General features: G+C 65.9%; 1 protein-coding gene across 4 annotated transcripts; it reads left to right on the forward strand.

Moving 5' to 3' along the window:
* The first annotated feature begins 7159 nt into the window (after positions 1-7159).
* Positions 7160-19659, forward strand: ARFGAP1 (ADP ribosylation factor GTPase activating protein 1). Of its 4 annotated transcripts, none has more exons than XM_045980970.1 (14): positions 7160-7284; positions 10115-10178; positions 10349-10458; positions 10649-10820; positions 11248-11348; positions 12077-12163; positions 12621-12717; positions 14178-14234; positions 15369-15401; positions 16185-16214; positions 17019-17075; positions 17485-17544; positions 18124-18200; positions 18987-19659. In XM_045980970.1, exons 2-14 carry the CDS (start codon positions 10119-10121, stop codon positions 19327-19329), a joined length of 1284 nt encoding a protein of 427 aa, XP_045836926.1. In that variant the 5' UTR covers positions 7160-7284; positions 10115-10118; the 3' UTR covers positions 19330-19659. The 4 variants fall into 4 exon arrangements, with proteins under 4 accessions (XP_045836926.1, XP_045836927.1, XP_045836928.1 ...); XM_045980971.1 differs by having other exon boundaries at positions 18130-18200; XM_045980972.1 differs by lacking the exon at positions 16185-16214 and having other exon boundaries at positions 7161-7284.
* The last annotated feature ends 474 nt before the right edge of the window (positions 19660-20133 follow it).

Raw genomic sequence — 20133 nt, forward strand, 5'->3', positions numbered from 1 at the left:
AGCGGAGGCTCTGGCATGGGGCACATAAGCGTCGCACGAATCAGTGTGTGGGGGCCGTCGGGGAGGACTCAGCAGCCCTCTCTTCGGCAGCCCAGGAAGCGCCCCCAGCTGGTGTCCTCTCACTTCCTTGGTTCTATTTATTCTCCAGAGGCCCCTGGAGAAGCTTCTGTTTCTCTCTCCCACTGTCCCCAGGGCAACAAGTGGCGGGAGGCCCTGCCCAGAGGAGCGGCCCAAGCAGAGCTGCCGTAGGGCTCCCTCCCATCCCAGGACCTTCGAGGGAGGGCCTGGCGATGTCCCCGTTTTACAGATGGGGACACGGAGGCTCAAGGGTGTCAGAGACTTTCCCACGCGCAGAAACGGCAGAGACGGGATTGGACTCCAGGCCAGTATAACTGCAGCAGGAGCCTGGGGGGCGGGGCCGTGTAGGCGCCCCCTCACCCCTGCCGCTAGCCAGCCGCTGGAAGAGGCAGCCCCCGGCGCCTGAGAGGAGGCTGGCCCCCGCAGGCTCTGTCCGCAACGGCTGGCGCGGCCTGGGAGGTAAGAGCGCAGGCTCTCGGGCCTCCCTGAGCGCACGCGGGGAGCGGGCCGCACGCTCGGCACTGGGCCACACTTCGTGCTCCTGATCCACACCTCACGGGTCCTGCTGGCCTCGGGGTCGGCGCGGGTCAGTTCGCGGCTCTTTGTCCCTCCTGGGGTGTCACCAGCCTGTGCTCCCTCTCCCTTCCAGGTCCGTGGTGCTGTTCCTGTTCTGCAAGTCAGCCGCTTGGGCCTCCCTGAGTGCCCCAAACTGGATATGCCCACATCTAGGCCACGCGCTCTCTCCTCCCCCTCCCCAGGCCAAGGTCCCACCTCTCCTGGCAATCCACCTGTCGCCCTCACCAGTCTCTCTCCCTTCCAGCGGCAGCCGGGCCTCGGCCTCGAGAAAACAGGGAAACAGGCCGAGCCCCGCCCACCTGCCACCAGCCTGCGGATCATGCTGGCTGTCCCCTCCCACTTCACGCGGCACCCTAGACACCCGGCACCCTAGACACCCGGAGGGGAACATAACACCCTGCCTCCCCCTCTCCTGGGGGAAGCTGGCCTGGTCCCCAGTGGGCCCTGAGGCGGGCTGCATGGCAGTGCGGGTACATGGACTGGTCGCTCCCCCACATCTTGCCTCCTCAGGTTTCTGGTCCTGGGGAAGCCACCTCCCCCTGAGGCTCCAGGGCCAGAGCTTGGGGCTCAGATGCCACAGGCTGGACAGACCATCCTCTGGGCCTCTGATTAGCTGGAAGTGGACGTATGACCCAAGGTAGTCCAATCCAAGGGAATGCCAGGCTTCTTGCTGGGACGCTGGTACAAAGGTGGATGTGAACCAGGGAGTTTGCAGCCTTAGAAGCTGGGTCTTGGGACCCTAGGATAAAGAAGGGACTGCAGGGCAATAAACCCAGTTTTTATAAACTAATAAACCCAGGCAAGAAACCCAGTTCTCAACAGTATTGTTGAGCAGCTGGATCGAGCCTTGCCTGAAAGCCAATTCACCACTGGGCATTTCATTGCATGAACAAATAATTCTGCTTTGTTGTTAAACCATTTGCAGTTGGATTTCCTGTGTCTAGCAACGAGCATCTAGAAAGATTCTTGACTAAGATAGGCATGGGAGGGGCTGAGGCAGAGCGTGGGGTCATTACTGTCTGGCTCCAGGAACTGAGCAAGCTGAGATGCTGCCCCATCTCAACACACTCTTAGCGGTGATTCCTCATCCAGTGTAGACACGTGTGCTTCCATGCAGCTGCAGGCTCCTTGGGTTGGGAGTGGGAGGGTAGCTCCGGGCTTTCAGGAACAGGGCACCTCTGCTGTGACGCACAGCGTCTCAGATCAGCACAGCCATGTGCTCCGGCGTCCCCTGTTTCCTTGTGCCCCCGGCCCCAGCTCCTCCCGTGGTCCACTCAGAACCCGGCCCCAGTGCCTCCCGCGCATCATTCAGAGGCAATGCCAGGGAGTCTGATGGGGCTGGGTCTGCTAGCCCTTCCCCCCGGGGACGGCGTCCTGCCACCGACGGGCCAGAAGCAGGAGCCCGGCAGCCCCAAATCAAGCTCATGGTGTTCTGTCCAGATGCAGGATGAAGCCATTCCAGGAAGCACCTGCTGGTGGAGAACAGAAAACAGACAGGGGGTCCTAGGGAGGAGATGCACCCTGTCCGACGCACCTGCGCTTGGTCTGGCCACCAGCACAGCAGGACAGTGCGTATGCTTCCAGCAGCACGGAGGTGAGCAGCGTGGCGAACGCGGCAGGGAGAGGGCACGACAAACAGGCGTGCTCACGGCAGGGCACTCGGTGCGAACATTCTGGGAACGACTGGCTAGAATCTGTCAGAATTCCCCAGGGCTTGCAGATCCAGAGACGTGTGCCATAAAAACACGTACGCGGCCGCGGAGAGGCCATTGTACACGGACGTCCAGGGAACCGTGAGGGTGAAGCAGAATAGCGACAAAGCGGTCATGGTGAAAACAGAACCCCGGTTTGCAGTGCGGGGCCGGTTAGAGAAAGTCCACCGTGGGTCTGCGCTTCGGAAGAATGAGGTCCTGCTGCAAAGGCAGATGAGGGAAAAGTGCCACGGAGGGAGGTGCTGCTTGTAGGCTGGTTTGGGAAACCCGCTGGAGGGGCCAGCCCTGGGACCCAAGAGGCCCCGCACAGCATCCTGGGCCAAGGGGTGCGTCCTTCCAGCTCCGCATGTCCCTGCCTGGCCGTGTGGGTGAATGGACCCCCCCCCCCCCACACACACCAAGCCTCAGCCCGTTCCTGCCCACAGTGGTTTGAACCTGTTGTGATCTTTGTGGCGAAGTGGGACCCAGCAGCTGGGCCTCAGGAGCTTCCCTCCAGTCACCTGTGTGAGGGACACTGGATGACGGGGAGAGGAGGAGGGCGTGGGCCGGGCAGAGCAGGAAGGAGGACGCAGAGGAGTGGGTGCGATCCCCACGAGCAGAGAGCAGGGAGGAAGGCCTGCGTTCCGGGACAGGTGGCACGGCAGTCACCAGACCAGAGCCCAAGCTCCCGGGAGGCCAGGAAGGCCAAGTCCAGACAACTGGACTTTATTCTGGAGACTCACGGTGCCTGGGGGGGTGCCTGGGCAGGAAACGGTGAGAGAATTCCTGACAGAAGTGGGTGAGCCCAGGGGACAAAGGGCACAGTGGTTCTGTGCCAGATAAACCCGGGTCTCATCCCACAGCCCTGAGCACAAGCTGCGTGACCTCGTGTGACACTGAGCCTCTGCCTTCTCCCCTGAACGCTTCCCACTCCGGGGGCCAGAAGGGAGCACTGCAGGGCAGCAGCCCGGCCCCCACAGGGAACGGCCTTGCCGCCCCTTCTCGAGCCCGGGACTGGCCCGCCATGGTGTGGGGCTCTTCCTGGCTGGGGTCAGGGGCACAAGGTGCGACCCACAGGTGGTGACTGAGAGCACGGGAGAGGTAAGAAGAGAAACTGCTGGGCTTGTCTTCCTCCCCTTGGCCTCCACTGAGAGGCCACAGCGTGGCCCGCGCACCCCTCCCCCCCTTGCCCTGCTCCACGGGAGGCTCCGAGTGTCCAAGCCCAGGGGTCCCGGCCCCAGGCCTTTGCGGGAACCCCTGCAGCTTCCTCAGCCTCCGGCCATGTTTCCTCACAAGCAGTTCCCGGGGACAAGCAAGGGCCGTTTCTCAGGGAGCCTGAGGCCCTGGTGTCCTCAAGACGGGCTTAAGCTGGAGGCCGGGGAAGGCCGGCGGGCCCAGAGGCGCCCTGGCAGGCGTGGGAAACACCCCTGCGCCCCAGCTGGGCCCCACCTAGGTTTCCAAGATAAGCCGAGTGGAGAGTGATACCGCGGGCTCTGGCAACCCCGAAGCCGGCACCACCTCCCGGGGGCCCCCGAGGGCCCCCCCACCCCCGTTGATGGGATCAGAACGTCATTCCAGGACGCGCATTGGTCCCGCCCCTCCCCAGACTCCCGCGGTTGGAACCTCGGAGGTAGGTAGTGAGCTTCCCGGGGGCCGTTGCTCTCGCGGAGGCCGGTCCGGGCTGGCCCGGGAGCGCGCGGCGGGAGTGCGGCCGAGAGCGCGCGCGGCTCCACACCGCCTCCCGGCGGCCGCGAGAGGGAACCGCCTGGTCCGCGCGCGGCGTCCGACACACGGACGCGCGGGTCTGCACCCGGGACGCGCTCCGAGGGAGGGTGAGGCAGCCTTTTCCTCTCGCCTTGGTCCGGGGCCCCTGCGCGAGTGCTGCGGAGGTGCGCCTGCGGCTGGGGCTGCCGCCGGGCTCCGCGGCCGAGTTCCAATGCGGCTGAGCCCGGGGCTCCTGGGGTCCGAGCGGCCTGGGAGTGCCCGCCAGCGGCTGCCGCGGGCCGAGGTCGGGCACCGCGTCACAGCCTGGGCAACTGTGCAGCGCGGACACAGCGGGACCTGCCTCTCAAGGAAGCCCTGGTTGTGGCCCCTGCCCTGGCCGTCTCCCCCTGCCTCACCTGTTGTCGCTTTGCGACTGGGTGACTCGCTATGGAGAACCTGAGCCCACGGGGCTCGGGCACGGACCCTCGCTCAACGTGCACATGCGTACAAGCGCGCGTAGGCACCGGCACACATGCACGTGCACACACGGCAACACGCACGCCCCACGAACACGGGTGCACGACGCGCACACATGCGAACGCAAACACGCAACAGACGCGTACACTTACGCATGTGCACACACATGGACCTCACTGGCCCTGCAGAACTCCAGCTGTTTCCTTCCTGCCATTCCTGTGGGCCCCTGGGTGGAGACCCCGTTCTGGGGTCCAGACAAGGCCACCAGACAAGGTGCTGGGCGTCCTGATCCAGACACACCTGGTTACCCCCTGGGGATGCCCAGCTCCACACCCCTGCCTTCTTGTACTTGGAGGAGGGTGGTACAAAAGCGAGGTGCACACCTTGTCACTATTAAACTGCCTTTTGGACCTGGAGCAAATGGCTTCTTTGTTCTGCACCTCAGTTTCTTTTTTCATTTTTTAAAAAAGATTTTATTTATTTGCAAGAGAGAGAACACGTCGTGGGAGGAGGGCCAAAGAGAGAAGCAGACTCCCTGCTGAGCAGGGAGCCCGATGCCCAACTCCATCCCGGGACTCCCGGATCATGACCTGAGCGGAAGGCAGTCACTTAACCGACTGAGCCGCCCAGGTGCCCCACACCTCAGTTTTTTCATCTGAACAGTGGGTTAACGTCAGAGCATGGGGGCTATGCCGCTTTCAAGGTCCTGATCAAGCCCAGGGCCTGGCCTCTGGAAAGTGTTCAGAAGTATGGGCTTCTGGCCTGCAGGGGAATCGCAGACTTCTTTCCATCATTGGGGAGACTGGGCCCAGGGCCCACAGCGGCCTCACAGGTGACCTGCCCTCCTGCCCACCTCGGTGACTTCCTTTCTGCCCAGCTTATGTGGTCATCTGACACCCTGCAGCTCTGTGGGGCTTTCACTGCACTGCCCGGGAGTTCCCTTCAGTTCTGTTCCCATCCAGAGCTTCCCAGCCCGGGGAGGAAACCACAAGCACGACCGTATTACTGTGACTGACAGTTAACCGATGCCAGCAGTTCCAAAGGAACAAGTCATCTGAATAGTGCAGAGAACGTGTTCAGTGCGCGGTTCCGCGTCCCGCACCGTCGCCACGCCCCTACCAGACTCTGCGGCTGTCCGTGTCTTCTCCTGTTGTGTGGACACTGCAAGAGCCTTCAGACATCCTGAGGGAGAGTGTTAGCCCCGACCTTGGAAGGCCACCCCTCTGGACTCCTTGGACCTGCCTTGCTCTGGGGATGACCACAGCACCAGGCCTCCCAGAGTGGGGGCAGGCGGGTGGTTGACTCTTCTGCTTTGTGATCAGGAACCTGAACATTGCGCCTTCACTGCTTGTTTGGTCCCGTGGGTATCAAATACTGGCTCTAGTTCTGCCTCCCAGGAGGGCCTTCCCTTCTCTTCTCCTTCTGTTCAACATCCTCTGCCCCTCCCAGCCCACCTCCTCCGAGAAGCCCACCGGAAATCCAGCGTACAGCTCTCTCTGTGTGAACCTGTGGAGCCTGCAGCTCTGACCACAGGCTCTTGTGCTGAAATCTCGTCTCATTGCCACCGTGTGGACCCTAGCGGTGCCCATTCCCTCCGCGAACGCCAGTGGCTTCTTCCTGAGGGTTCCCTCGGGCCGCAAGACGGTCCTCAGGCCAGCCGGACACCAGGCAGGCTGGGAGTGGTGGAAGTTCAGACGAGCACGCAGGGCGGCTTTCAGCCAACGATGGAGGGAAGCACAGAGACACCCCACCTGTGCCCACCGCGCCGGCTGCGCTGAAGGGACTGGCAGTCCCCAGTGTCCACAAGGCTGCGGAGCACTGGAACCCTCCGCGGGCAGAAGCAGGCCGGTTTGGAGGACCGCGGGGCAGCGCTGCACGGAGGCCGGAGGACACCCACCCGCCTAAATCCCGGGCGCGCAGCGAGACAAGCCCACAGTGCGCCCGAGACGGCGCCCGGGTTTCGAGGCCGCTTCCTTCCCGGCGTCCACACCGTCCAAGGGCGGCAGGCCCGGCCAAGCGGGGGCCGTCGCAGGCACGAGGCTCACCCGCCGACCGCCGCGCCGCCACGAATCGGAAAACACGGCGCCGAGGGAGGGGCGCGGCCGGTCGGTACGAGGCGCCCGCGCTGCTCCGCAAGCACGAACCGCGAGGCCGCTCCCGCCGCTGCACCGGAACGGACCGTCCGCCCCCGCGACCCCCGCCGCGCCGCGCAGCCCCGCGAACTTCGTCCCCGCGCCCCGCCCTGCCGGCGGCCTGCCCCCAGGGCTCGGCCCCGCTCAGGGATGCGTGCGGTGGGGGGCGGCGGTCCCTCCCCTGCCGGGTCGCCCCCACCGCCGCCGGACTCGGCCCGCTCCCCCGCCCCGGGAGCCCGGTCCCCGCCGCGCCTTCCTGATCCGCCCCCGGTGACCCAGCCGGCCCGGAGCCGTGCCCTCGGCAGCAAGTGCCGCCTCCGCGCCCGCCGGCCCCGCCCCCCGCCCGCCCCGGTCCCCCCAGTCCCCCCAGTCCCCGCCGCGACACAGGCCCCCGCGCTCCCGCCGCCGCGCGAAGGCGGAAGTCCCGCCCCCGCCGCCCGCCCCACCCCCGGCTTTCCGTGATGCCCCGCGAGGCGCAACGTAGCCGGAAGCTGGTGGCGGCGGGGCGGGCGGCCGGCGCGCGTCCCCGGAGCAGCTTGCGGCGCGCCCGAGCCCGGCCGACCCCCGCGGACCCCGGCGCACCCCGGCGGACCTCGGCGCGCGGGCTCGAGTCCGGGCCCTGCCGGGTAAGCGCGTGCCCGAGGCCCCCGGCCCGCTGGGGCGGACACCCCCGCCCGGGCCCCCGGCCTCTCCCTCGGCGGCCGCCCCCACCTCGGTGCCTGGAAGCGTCTGGCGGCCGCGGCCCCGCGCGGCTCCCCTGCCTCCCGCGGAAGGGGCGCAGCGACCAGACGGACGGCCCGGGGCTGCAGGCTGAGGGGCTCCCGCCCTGGGAAGCGAGGGCTCGGTCCGGCGGGGGCGGTGGGCGACCCCGTCGGCCGAGGCAGCGGCTCGAGCGGCCCTTTTCGGTCCCCGGTCGGGTCCCCGCAGACCAGCGCGCGGGGAGGGCCCGGTGCGCGCCCCGGGCAGGCCAGAGCCTCCTGCCGCTCCCGGGCCGCGACCGTGCGCCCGCCGTGCTGGCCAGGGCTGCCGGGCTGCCGGGCCCGCTTTCCGGGACGCGCCCGCCCAGGCTCCCCGCAGCTCGGTGCGTCCGCGCAGGAGGGCGGTGCTCTCGGGGCCCCGCGGTTTCCGACACCCTCCCGCCTGGGGCAGCCCTGGCACCCGCGCGGCCCGGCCGCCACCCCCGGTGCCCAGCCCAGGCGCGCACAGAGCGCCGTCGACAAGGGGCTTAGGCGGTGAACCGAGAAATGCCCTCGTCGGGCTCCGGGGCTGCTGAAGTTCTGTGCCCTCGCCGGAGGCGCGTTCCTCCATCTCGGTTTCTCGCGCTGAAGAGTCCTCGGATGGTTTTTCGAGATGAACCGTTATCTGTGGTTTTGAAAGTGAAGATGCGTGTTGGGGTCTCAAAGGCAGCGTCTCGGAGGGGTGGAGGGTGCTGAGTCCGAAGCCGGTCCCCAGGGCGTTTCCTTTCCACACGTTACTTTGTGGCTCGTTCTGCAAACATCAGGTCTGCCTGATTGCATTTTACGGGGTCAGAACTTCCGAGCCTGCTCAGCCCCGTCTGACTTCTGCTTGCCGGCGCCCTTTGACCGGGATGTGACCCTCTGAGGGAAGGCACAGTTTTCCCCAGAGACAGCGGGGCCCACACGCCAGCCCACGGGGGGCTCTCCGGTGGCCGCCGGGAGATGAGCGTGTGCGGGGGGCTTTGTGAATTCAGATCCAGCCCGGTGTCTCTCCACGGGCGTGTGCACCTGTTGATGCCTTTCGCGTGCGGACATAGACCTCAGTGTGATGAAAGTATCCCGCTTGACCGCGTCTGGCCAGGGTGTTGTGTTCGGGTGTTTGCCCAGCAGATCCGGTGGTTTGGGTGGACGGTCACACGTAGCACAGAAAACTGCAGGGCACAGAGGAGGTGCAGGTGAGCTCCGGGTTTTGTCCCTCAGCTGTAGAAAACCGAACCGACGTTTATGTGTCCTTTCCTCCAGCCGGCTTCAGAGTGGGCCCTGATGAACGCAGGAGTCCTGGCCTTCCAGACGGAGAAAGTTTGGTAGTGCGGAGAGTCGGGGCTTCTGCCCGTGACTTCCTTCTGTGTCCTGAGGTCGCAGGTGGGGTGCAGCGCAGAGAGCCTCTGGCAATGTTCACGCTGCGCGTCAGCAGGGAGCGCCGGCTTCACTCCGCGGACAGGCTGGCCGCGCGAGGTGTCCAGCAGCCGGGTGGGCTTCCAGTTCTGAGCCACTTACAGGGTCCCCACGTGTTGTGCAGCGGGCGCGTGTTGCCACGAGAGCCAGGGGCCGCAGCTCACGGGCTCCGTTCACCAGTGAGGGAAGGGCAGGGTCCCAAGGGGCACGTGCGGGGTTGTGTGTTGGTGGCGGTAGAGTGGCCTGGGGCCCAGGGCCGTGTGGAGGCCGTGTGCACAGGACACGCCGTGCTGCCTCCCACCCCCTCCTCCAGCTTCAGTCCGCTGTGTCGGTTTTCCTGGTTGTGAATCTAGTGGGCTGGTGGTTGAACTTGAGCTTTGCCAAAACTGGGAGCTCTGTAAGGACAGAAGTGGGGTTTCTCTTCGGCCCGAGTGAGGGGCTGTGGTGCCCCAGCAGTGTCCCTGTGAGGCATGGTGGCAGGCGCGCCCTGCTGTGCTCACGCCGTCTGCCCCTCCCCCTCCAGCATGGCCCCGCAGAGGCCGTCCTGCAGACTCTCGCACAGGCCAGCCTCTGTACTTAGCGGTCGGGGCTACCACTTGGGCCCCGTGCCCCAGGCTGCGGAGTGGGAGGAAGGCGTAATGGCCGAGAATGGGGCTTCCCTGTCCTCGAAGCTCATCGGCCCCAGTCCGACGTGTCGGCCTCTCGGGTGGGCAGTCGGTTGAGCGGCCAGTCTGCGGACACTGTAGAAAGACCACCCCTTGCTGCAGGCTTCGTCACGCACTGGGACGTCTTCGAAGCTGTGCTGTGCGGGTGGTGCAGGCCTGCACCAAGGGGACACCAGTAGTGACGAGGTTCTTAACTTCCGCATTGCCTTTGGCTGGAACCAAGATGGAACCCAGATGGCTCTGGGTTTTTCTTAGCACACGGAGGGCAGATTCCTTCTTCTTTTTTTTTTCTTAAGATTTTACTTATTTGACAGAGAGGCACAGCGAGAGAGGGAGCACAAGCAGGGGGAGTGGCAGAGGGAGAAACAGGCCTCCAGCCGAGCAGGGAGCCCGATGCGGGGCTCGGTCCCAGGACGGTGGGATCACGCCCTGAGTCGAAGGCAGACGCGCAACGACTGAGCCCCCAGGCGCCTGGGCAGCTTCCTTCCGTGAGCGGTTCCCCGGTGCTGCCTGTAGTGAGCTGCGGCGTGACCCCACAGCTTCCAGGCTGCCGCGTGGGATTTCCCTGAAGCTCCGTGTGGTCGTGTGTTTGCACTCCTTCGTTTTCTTGTGAAGTAGCCTACTGGTGAGTTTTACAACTTTGTGTTTCTTCTTTGCAGCATCATGGCCAGCCCCAGAACGAGGAAAGTTCTGAAAGAAGTCCGAGTGCAGGATGAAAACAACGTAAGCGTCGGCTCGGGTGCTTTGAGACTCAGCAGACCACTGAGATCTCTCCCTGTTGCCCTTAGTCTGGGTCCAGCCTCTCCTCTGCTCCCTCTTGGGGCTACCTGTCAGGTCTTTGGGGTCCCTGGGCCCCGAGTGCCTGGGTGAGTCACACATGGCTGTCCCCGCAGGTGTGTTTCGAGTGTGGCGCCTTCAACCCTCAGTGGGTCAGCGTGACCTATGGCATCTGGATCTGCCTGGAGTGCTCAGGGAAGCACCGCGGGCTTGGGGTGCACCTCAGGTCAGTGCCCTGCCCCCGTGCCTTGAGGTCCTCCTGTCGGACACGGTGACGGGCTGACATGTGCTGCTGTGTCAGCTCGGCGTGCCCACAGGGGTGTCGCGGGCAGCGCGTGCGCCAGAGTCACGGCCTGCTTGGGGAGGGGCTCTCGGACGCCCAGTGCTGATCAGTAGGTTGGTGCTCTGGCCTCTAGCTTCGTGCGCTCCGTGACCATGGACAAGTGGAAGGACGTGGAGCTGGAGAAGATGAAAGCTGGAGGGAACGCGAAATTCCGGGAGTTCCTGGAGTCTCAAGAGGACTACGACCCCTGCTGGTCCCTGCAAGACAAGTACAACAGCAAGGCCGCGGCGCTCTTCAGGGACAAGGTAGGGACTGGCTGAGCGGTGGTGCCGAGGCGCTGTCCGTTGGCTGTGTTGGGGGCTCTGGGATCTGGCTTTCCCCTTTGGGCTGTGATGTGCCCACAGGGCTGTGCAGTGTGTCCCCAGATGGGATGCACGGGCCGTCTTGTCTCACCTGGGGGGAAGCAGGTGGGCGCTTGGTTAGCGAGGTTGAAGAACAGGCGTGCCCCCTGGGGCGTGTTGCGTGCTGGCTCCCGTATACGCGGGGGCCGAGACTGCTGCGTAGCTGGGGGTTGGAGCCACTGACGGGAACGCCAGCACCGCTGTTGAGAGTGAGACGCTGTCGCGGGGTTGGCCTGTGGTGGAGAGCCCCCAGCCCACGGCCGCGGAGCCTGGGAGCCCTGGGTGGGTGACTTCGCTGATGGACTGTCTGATGTCTGTGTCCCCTTGGTAGGTGGCCACTCTGGCCGAAGGCAAAGAATGGTCTCTGGAGTCCTCGCCTGCCCAGAACTGGACCCCACCGCAACCCAAGACACTGTCGTCCACTGCCCACCGGTAGCTACTCCTCTGGCTTCTTGTCTGGTCCCTGACCATTCTGGGCCTGGCCCTGGCCCTGATTTTAGCCATAGCTCAGGACCCTCATGCTGGCGTGGGACGGCTCTCTAGGTCATTGGAGCAATACAGGCTCTCCGTAAAAATGCTGCCTGTTAAGTTGCGCCTGAGTTGAAGGGGGTGCCGCCCCGTTTCTCCAGAGCCCCGTCGGTGCAGGTCCTTCCAGACCCATGCCCGTGATACGCATGCGTCTCTGTAGGAAACGCTCTAGCCGAGCCTTGCTCACCTCCTCGGTCCTCTCGAGCACTGCCCGCTCGCAGGGCTGCCGCAGGTGCAATGGGGAATGGCTGATCCCCGTGCGGACGTCCTGCGTCCTCTCGCGTGTCAGAGGCTGGTGTTCTGGGGTGACTGGTCCAGAAAAGGCTCCTGGTGTGCACCATGGGTGCCCGGGGAACCTCGCCGCACCCCCCACCGTGTGTTTTATGTGCCTGCTTCAGCCTCCGTCCCTCCAGCCTCTCCGCTGCCTCCCTGCCAGCGTGGGCAGGCGCTTGTTGCCAGTCGAGCCTAAGCCACCTTTCAGACAGACCTGGAGGCCGGCTGGCCTTAGCACTCTGTTCTTGGAGGAGCCCAGGTGTGACCAGGGGGTCGTGACAGCGTACAGGCCTGCACGGCTCCGTCGGGCGCCTGCCCATCCTCTGCTGGCCTCCCTGACCTCTGACTCTCCCTTTCAGAGCCCCTGGCCACCCGCAGAACTCGACCTCCTCCTCAGACAAGGCGTTTGAAGACTGGCTTAACGATGACCTGGGTTCCTATCAGGGGTGAGCCCACGGGCAGCAGGGGGCTCGGCCCTCAGGGTGGGGGCCTCCCGCTTTCTGTGAGCAGGATGCGCAGAGCCCACATGAGTCAGCAGGGCTGGTTATGGCGTCCCTGAGCCAGCCCAGGTTTGCAGAGTGGTTTTAAGTGGTGAGAAACGTAACATTTAGGGGAAGAAAGATGAGTTTTCCTTCTTGGGAACAGTCTGACCTGTGAGTGAGTTTTGTTCCCGGGGTTGTCACACTGGATCACGTTGATGCTTCTCGTGGTCGGCGGCTGTCAGCCGTGGGCCTTGCCGGGGCTCCGTGGCTAAACGCAGAGCTCCCGGAGGAAAGCCTGACCTGTGTGCCCGCCTTGCTGTGGACGCACGTCCTCCCCGGGGCCCTCGCACCTCTGCCCGGGATCTGGGCGCCTCCCGCCGCGAGGCTTTCAGGAGCGAGCAGCTCTTTGTCTCCCCGTCAGGGCCCAGGAGAACCGCTACGTGGGGTTCGGGAACACGGTGCCGCCCCCAAAGAGGGAAGAGGACTTCCTCAGCAGCGCTGTGTCATCCCTGTGCTCGGTGAGGACCATGCCCTGCCCACAGGCCCGTGCCCAGCTGGCCGCCTGCGGGACGCCTCCCGGTCCCTTGGCAAAGTCGTCCCTGTGACCAGCACGCTCACTTGGTGCCCACGCATAGCTGTTCAGTGACCTTGTTGTAGAGTGCACGTTGCCGATCAACCGGGCCCGTCTCCTCCAAGCACGACGTCCTGTGCGGGGCCTGCCCGGCCCTCCTGTCCTGCGAGAGCGCTGGGCACAGCCGATCCGGGCCCTTGCCCTCCAGCCCCGTGCCGGCAAGCTCTCGAAGCTGCACGCTTGGGCTGTCATACCGTCTGGGTTCGCCGCTCGTGGCCCTGTGCTTTGTCCCCCTCCCCTGCCCCCAGCGCTTCAGGTCAAGCCACTGTTTTCCAAGGCAACTTACTGTGGCTTTAGACGACGTTTGCTCACTGCTGTGCTGTCCGTGGGGCCCGCCGCAGCCTCGGGGCTGTGACGGTGACGCCCGGCAGCGGTCGCGGCTATGTGCCGCACATGCGAGAAGGCGAGGAGACGTCGTTGGCGCTCACAGGACAGGGTCTTCGGGGCACTGGGGGACGCACGTGCAGACGGAGCAGGCGGGGGGTGGAAACAGGAAGCACCGGGCATGCCCGTGTGTCCGCTGTTGCTGTAGGGTTCTGCGTCCCCGGTACGGGTTGGGGGTGTCTGCTGAGCCCTACTGTCCGCTGTCCCTTCTGATCTGTGCCCACGTGCTGTTCCCGAAGTGCTGGGACTCCGCCAGAAGTTATGGCCGTGACTCCAGAGCCGCGCGGTGGTGGCTGCTGGAAGGCCTCTTGGGGCCCCGGACGGCCAGGGTCCCCTCTGCAGGGAGGAAGGGCGCGCCTCCAGCCTAGAGCCTGCCGCCTCGGAGTTTATGAAGACAGGTCCCACCGAACGTAGCGAGTGTGTGTTTGTGTTCCCCTCCTGCGGGCTTTTCATTCACCGGAAAAGCCGAACGTGGTTGTCTGCGGAGCATAAAGCTTCCTCCGCTTCGTCGTGGGGGGTGGGGGAAGGCTGTGTTGGGCTCTGAGGGAGACGCGTATGGGTCTCGGTTTCAGTTGACTTTGGGGACTTCGGGGAAGAACTCGAACTCAGAACAGGTCTGCCTGCAGATTAGGTGTCAGCCCCAACTCCTCCGAGGGGAGGTGGAGAGTCCAGGGCAAAGGGACGAGCGGGTGCGTGCGTGTGGGACCATCCGGAAGGTTAGGCGGAGCTCGGCCGGACGCACGTGCCGTCCCGGCTGCCGCAGCGTTCGAAGGTGCCCACGGCAGGCCTGTCTTCCTCGGGAGGTGGGGTCGCCGCTGTGGGAAGGGACCGCGGCGGTGACCTTTCTGCAGCGCTTGGTGCAGAACCCATCAGCCCTCACTGAGCGGCAGATGGCACGGCAGACAGCCTGCCTGGATGGTCGCCCGTGGAACCTCGACGTGGCCTCTCTGTGGCTCTTCCCAGGGCTGGAGCAGTTTCACCACCGGAGCCAGCAAGTTTGCCTCAGCCGCTAAGGAGGGGGTGAGTAGCCCAGCCCAGCAGCCTGCCCGCGGGGCCCACATGGGCTGTGCCGGTCAGGGCTCCGGGGCCAGACAGAGGTCTTGAAGGGGCTCTGACGAGGGGTGGAGGCCATTCCCAGCCTCAGGGCTTCCTCCTGGGCCCAGGCCGTGCACCGTTTCCCCTGAGTCCCCGAGGCTGCAGCGGCTCTCAGGGCTCCGTGCTGGGCGTCCGTGTTCATGTTGGAGATGGGCGCTGTGCAGAGGGCCCGGCGCCTGAGAGGAGAGCTGGGCTGTGCTTGGGTGCGGCCTGTCAGTCCTGCAGGCCGAGTGGTCCCGCAGCCCTCCGGTTCTGCTGCTGGGCATGGGGCAGGGTTCGGGCAGTCGGACTTCTCTTTGCCCCTCGCCTCCTCCACCCAAGCGAGGGAGGGTCGGGGGTTTAGTTAGGACACACAGGTGGGGAGTGGACCTTGGAAAGGAACAGGCGGAAGCTTGTCTGGGAATGTCAGCTTCGAGGGACGCCGTCGGGGATGTCCAGCAGGTTTCCAGGCCAGGGTGGTCTTGGTGAGGCAGGTGACCTGGAGTAGGGAGGGCCCAGGGCCACTCCAGGCCGGAACGAAGGTACTGTGGACGTCTCTCTGTGCGCCCTGTGGGCCCTGGTCCCCCGCATCCTCGCCCGCCAGCCCGGAGGAGCCCGGCCTCGGGCACCAGGCCCTGTGGCACCACCACTCTGGCACGTGGCCTCTGCTGGCTCTCTCGGGGCCTCATCCCTGCGGGGCCCCAGCCAGGAGGTCCAGGTGCTTTTCAGCAGGTGCACCTGTGGGTGGGCTTTCTTCTTGGTTTCTGGAAGTGTCTGGGGCTGCTGCACTACAGGGAGCTGTGGGGTGGGAACATGCTGGGCACCAAGCAGCTGGCGTGGTCTGGGCCACGGGGTGGCCGCCCCTGACGCTGGACCTGCTCCTCCGGGCCTGTGTGCCACGTGGCTGCTTCTTCAGCAGGGGTGGCCTAGTGTGCAGCTCGCTGGGTCCCTCGGAGCTGCTGTGAGGGGGTGGCTGGCAGGGCACAGGCCTAGGCCCGAGCGTTTGTCGGGGTCTGGGGATGCGCAGCCGGGGGTCCGGCATCAGGACTGGCGATCTCAGAGGCCTGTGTTTCTTTCCAGGCAACCAAGTTTGGATCTCAAGCAAGTCAGAAGGTAACAGAGGAAGCTTTCGTGTCTCGTGCTATTGAGATTTCTAGTCCTGTCCTGTCGGTGTCCGGGCGCTGCCCGGTCTGCCCTTCCCGGGCCTGTGCTTGGGGGAGGGGCGCCTCTGTGTGCGTCACTTCCCGGCCTGTGAGTTAGCAGGGAGGGTGGGAAGCTGTGTCTGGAAGGGCCTGCGGGGCTGTGGCCCCGGAAGCAGTAAGGCTCGTGTGCGTCCGCTGTCCTCGCCCGCGGTGGAAGGACGCCTGGCGTGGCCGGGGCTGTGGGTCGTGTGGGGCGGGCGGTGACAGGCTGCCCCTCCGTCCTGGTTCCTCTCGTGGGCGGTGGTTTGGGGGTGCTGGCGCTTTTTTTTTTTTCCCCTAAATCTCGGTTGTCTGTCCTGGCAGTCCCCAGGTGGTGGCGGCTTGGACCGCCTGTGCTCCAGGGGGTGAGGAGTGAGGCCAGAAGCAGAAGCCCTGGAGGCTGTCCCAGGGGTGGGGGTGGCGGCTGGTGTGCGAGCCCGGCCTGTCCCTGTCTCGGGCCCCTGACTTGCTCCCGTGTGGTTCTGGAAGTTGTACGTTGGGAGTCAGAGTCATGAGGCGTGGCAGTAAGCGGACCCTCGAGGTCCCTTTTGAGGAGCCCTGCTGGGGTGACGCCCCGGGAGCGTGAGGCTAAAGAAGCTGTCGGGAGGTGCTTCCTGGTCGGCGCCCGACGCTGCTCCCGCTGTCTGTGCTCGCTCCCTCTCACTCTCACTCTCTCCCTCCCGCCCCAACCCGCTCCCTTGCTGTCTGGGTAAAGTTTTGGGGCTCCAAGCAGCAGCCCGAGCTGGTAAGGCCCAGGTCTGTTCCCGTGCACGCCTTTCCCCGTCTCCGTGCCGACCGCGTGCTATGCCCTGAGCCTCCCCGTGTGTGTCCTCGCTTACGTGCGTTCACCCTCAGAGCACCTCGCCAGCCTGCCGGGCTCCCATCCGGCCCGTCCGTGCTGTTCCGGGACCTGAGACCCTGACGAGGGGCCCGGGGTCCGGAACTGGGGGGCACGGCTCCTGCTGGGCAGGAGGTTCCTTTCCCGGCTCCGTCACCTCGAGCTGAGTCCGCGGAAGGAGGGTCATCCTTGTGGTGAGGTGCTGGCGGGTGCGGTGACCCCGTTCATTGAGGCTGCTGCTCCGCGCTTTCCCCCTCAGCAACCCCGTTGTCCTGCCGCTGCCCCACCCCTCGGCTCTGTCCTCTTCTCTCTGAGGCAGGTGCCTGCTGGAGGGCAGCTGGGCTCCCACTGCCTCCGGTGGCCGGGAATGCACGTGCCTGCGCCCTGGCTGAGGGGGGTGGCCTGTGCCCTGCTGGCACGTGGCTATGCTCACGGGCCGCGGTTGCGCGGGCGCTGATGGGAAGACCCCCGGGTGGCCGCCGGGTCTGCTGCCGCTCTGGGCCCCTTCCTTCCAGAGCAGGTAGGCCTGGAGCAGTGGTCTCTGGCCACCCCACAGCAAGGGGGCCTTGAGCGCAGGGGGTGTCCGGGTGCTAGTGGGCTGCTCACCGTCTCCTGCCTTCGCTCGCTCGGCCAGACTCGCAGCCACCGTGCTGACCGGCATCCTGGGTGACATGCTGCTCGGGCCCGCCTGACTTCTCTCTCCTCGCGCAGGCTTCAGAGCTGGGCCAGAGTCTGAACGAGAACGTCCTCAAACCTGCGCAGGAGAAGGTGACGCAGCCCCATGCCGAGTGTCCCTCTGTCCCTCCCCACCCCCGCAGGCGCGCGCCCCAGGGAGCGGCTGGTGCTGGGGGAGTTTCCAGCAGCTCCGAGTCCGGCCAGGGCCGCACGTCTCGCGGGGCCCCCACCCCCCGCTCTGGGAGGCCCGGCCTTGCGCTCTGTCCCTCCGGGTGGGGCTGGTGTGGGCAGCGCGGAGGCGGCTGGCCGCAGCCTCAGGAGGGGGCGGCTCCCCCACGAGGATGCCGCGCTACGGTGGCCCCGGCTGGCGGCGGCGGCCCCTCTTCAGTCGCGGGGCGACGGGGTCGCACACTGCTGCCGCCGCGGCTAGCACTGACCTCTGTCGGACGGGCCACGGGGGCTTTCTGCCGCTCGGCTGACGGCGCTGTTCCAACCCACGCAGGTGAAAGAGGGGAGGCTTTTTGACGATGTGTCCAGTGGGGTGTCTCAGCTGGCGTCCAAGGTAGGGCGGGCCCGCCTGGCACTCGGGCGCGGCCGGAAGCCCGTCTCCACATTCCAGGGCCCGGGCTCTCCGTCCCCACGCGCTCGTGTGGCCACAGGGCCCGCGGAGCGGCGAGGAGGGGCCATGAGGAGGTGCCGTGAGACGCTGCCCCGGGCGCCTGGGGATGTGGGGACGGCTGGCCGGGGCCTGTCACGTCCGCTAACTGTCGCGTCTTTTCTTCTGCTCTCGCTCTGCCGCCGCTGCGTTTCCCGGTGAGTGCCACCTTCCTGGCGGGCTCCGGCCGCCGCCTTCCTCCAGGCGGGTGTGGGTGTGCGTGGCCCCCTGCAGCCCGGCCCGCCCCCTCTGCGTGGGGAAGACTGCAGGGGCCTCGCACACAAGCTGTTTCCTCGAGCTCCTGAGCCCCAGAGCCTCTTGCCGCCGCCGCCGCGTGCACGCTGGGAGGGAGAAGCCCGTGAAGGCCGCGTGCCTGAGCCCGGCCGTGCTGCTCGCGTCTGAGCTCTGCGGGGTCTGCAGCGGGACCCCGCGTGTGCGCCATGTGTGAGAACCCACCCTGAGCTGCCCCCTCCCATCCCCTTCCAGGTGCAGGGGGTAGGCAGCAGGGGATGGCGGGACGTCACCACTTTTTTTTCTGGGAGAGCGGAGGACCCTTCAGACAGGTACGCCGGTTTCCTGGGTTTCCTCGCACAAGGTCTGTGGGAGGCAGTCGGCATCCCCCCTGTGGGACAGGCATGTCCTCCCCTTTGGGGAACAGGGATCTCCGCAGCCCCCAGAACCCTAGAGATACCAACTCTGTGGTAATTGCTGCTGCCCAGGCAGGGAGGGAGGGAGAAGGCCGGGGAAGGAGGGGCGCCTGCACTGATCCTGTCTCTGGTCTGGGTAGGTGGGGCCAGCGGGGCCCTCAGCAACCCCGTCCCCTTGCTCACCGTCCGCTCTGGGCTTGCCTCCCGGCTTGTCCGCGGGAAGCCTGGTCTGGCTGTTTCCCGTTACCCAGGTGCAGGGCGGGCAGGCTGCGGAGGGGACACATTTCTTATGCTCATGGGGCCACACGGCTTCCTGGCACACCATTTAGTGGTTCCCGCCATGTGGCCGCGCTGGTCGGGGTACAGCTCCACTGAGGGGCTCTGCAGGGCCCCCTCTGTCTCAGCGCGGACAGGGCCCACGCGCTCAGGGCTCCCTTTTCCCTTTGTCACCGCAGAAAACCGGCGTTGTACGTTTTCCTTCACGACAGGCTCCTCTTGGGGTGGGACTGACCCAGCCAGGCTCTGGCGGCAGGAGGCCCGAGTGCTTCCGGCAGGTTCTGTGCCCCTCGGCTCCGAGGCAGAGTGGCATGGAGCCAAGCAGACAGCATCTCCCAGCCCCGTGGGCGTCAGGGTCTGGGGGAGAACACCGAAGGATGGCCTGGTGGCTTGGGCTGTCGTTCAGTGTCCTTCTGTCTTCCCAAGACCCCTGGAAGGCCAGAGCTACCAGAACAGCGGTGGGGACCATGCCTTGAACCGTGCCGTGGACCAGAGCTTCTGGGAGACCTTCGGGAGTGCCGAATCCACCAAGGGCCACAGGTCCCCAAGCAGCGACAGCTGGACATGCGCGGACGCCTCTGCCGAGAAGAGGAGCTCGGACAGCTGGGATGTGTGGGGCTCGGGCTCTGCGTCCACCAATAAGAACAGTGACCACAGCGATCTCGGGGAGGCCTGGGGGGGCAGCGGGGAGGGCAGAGCCAAGACCTCCAAGAAGGCCACGCCACCCGTCGTGCCAGTGGACGAGGGCTGGGACAACCAGGACTGGTAGGCCTGCGGTGCCCCGGCCCCCACGTCTGCACTTTGGCCCACACTTCCTCCCGTCTGACCCCAGAAACCAGCCGTCGCGTGAAGACAGCACCCCGGGTGGGAGCTGTGGGGGTCAGGGGAGGGTGCCAGCTCACAGACCCGGCCTTGCAAGGCCACGACGCGGCGGAGGCCACGTGCTGCCCCGCGGTCCATGTCCCGCTCTCCTGCGGCTCTCAGGCAGCCTGCGGAAACCTGGCCGGGGTGACATGGGGGGGGCGGGTCTGCTCCTAAGCCAGTCGTTCCCGTGATGCTCCCTAATAAACCCTCCCGGGCGGTCGCCACGCAGCCGTGCCATGTGTGTGGGCGTGAGGCACGTGTGCTCTGACGCGTCAGGCGCAGGCTCATCCCGGGCCGGCTTTTCTGCGCGAGGATGTGCCGGGGGCCCTCCCTGGCTCTGTGTCGCCGCCGGCCCGCTCTCCTTGGTTGCCTCTCCGGATCTCTGTGTGGCCGTACACGGCCCCCGACACCCGGGCCCTCGGTCCATACAAGCACCGGGCCCACCGGAGCCAAGGTGGCTCGCCAAGGACACCCCAGACGGCTGAGAAATGGGGACATGGAAGTGAAACGTGGGGAGGGGGAAGGCAGGCCGGCCCAAGTCAGGGTACGGGTCAGCAGGGTGGTCTCCCCAGGGCTCATCGAGGAGCCGCGTGGTGTCCAGGCCTTCCCACCAGTCAGAGCGAGGAACGTTTCCGTGGGGCTGGGTTGCCAACCCCGCGTCTCTGCGGGCATGGTGCTCTGCTCCCAGGGCTTGGCTCGCGGTGACGTG

Source organism: Meles meles, chromosome 16 (assembly GCF_922984935.1).
Source record: "Meles meles chromosome 16, mMelMel3.1 paternal haplotype, whole genome shotgun sequence".
In the NCBI taxonomy this organism is placed as follows: domain Eukaryota; kingdom Metazoa; phylum Chordata; class Mammalia; order Carnivora; family Mustelidae; genus Meles; species Meles meles.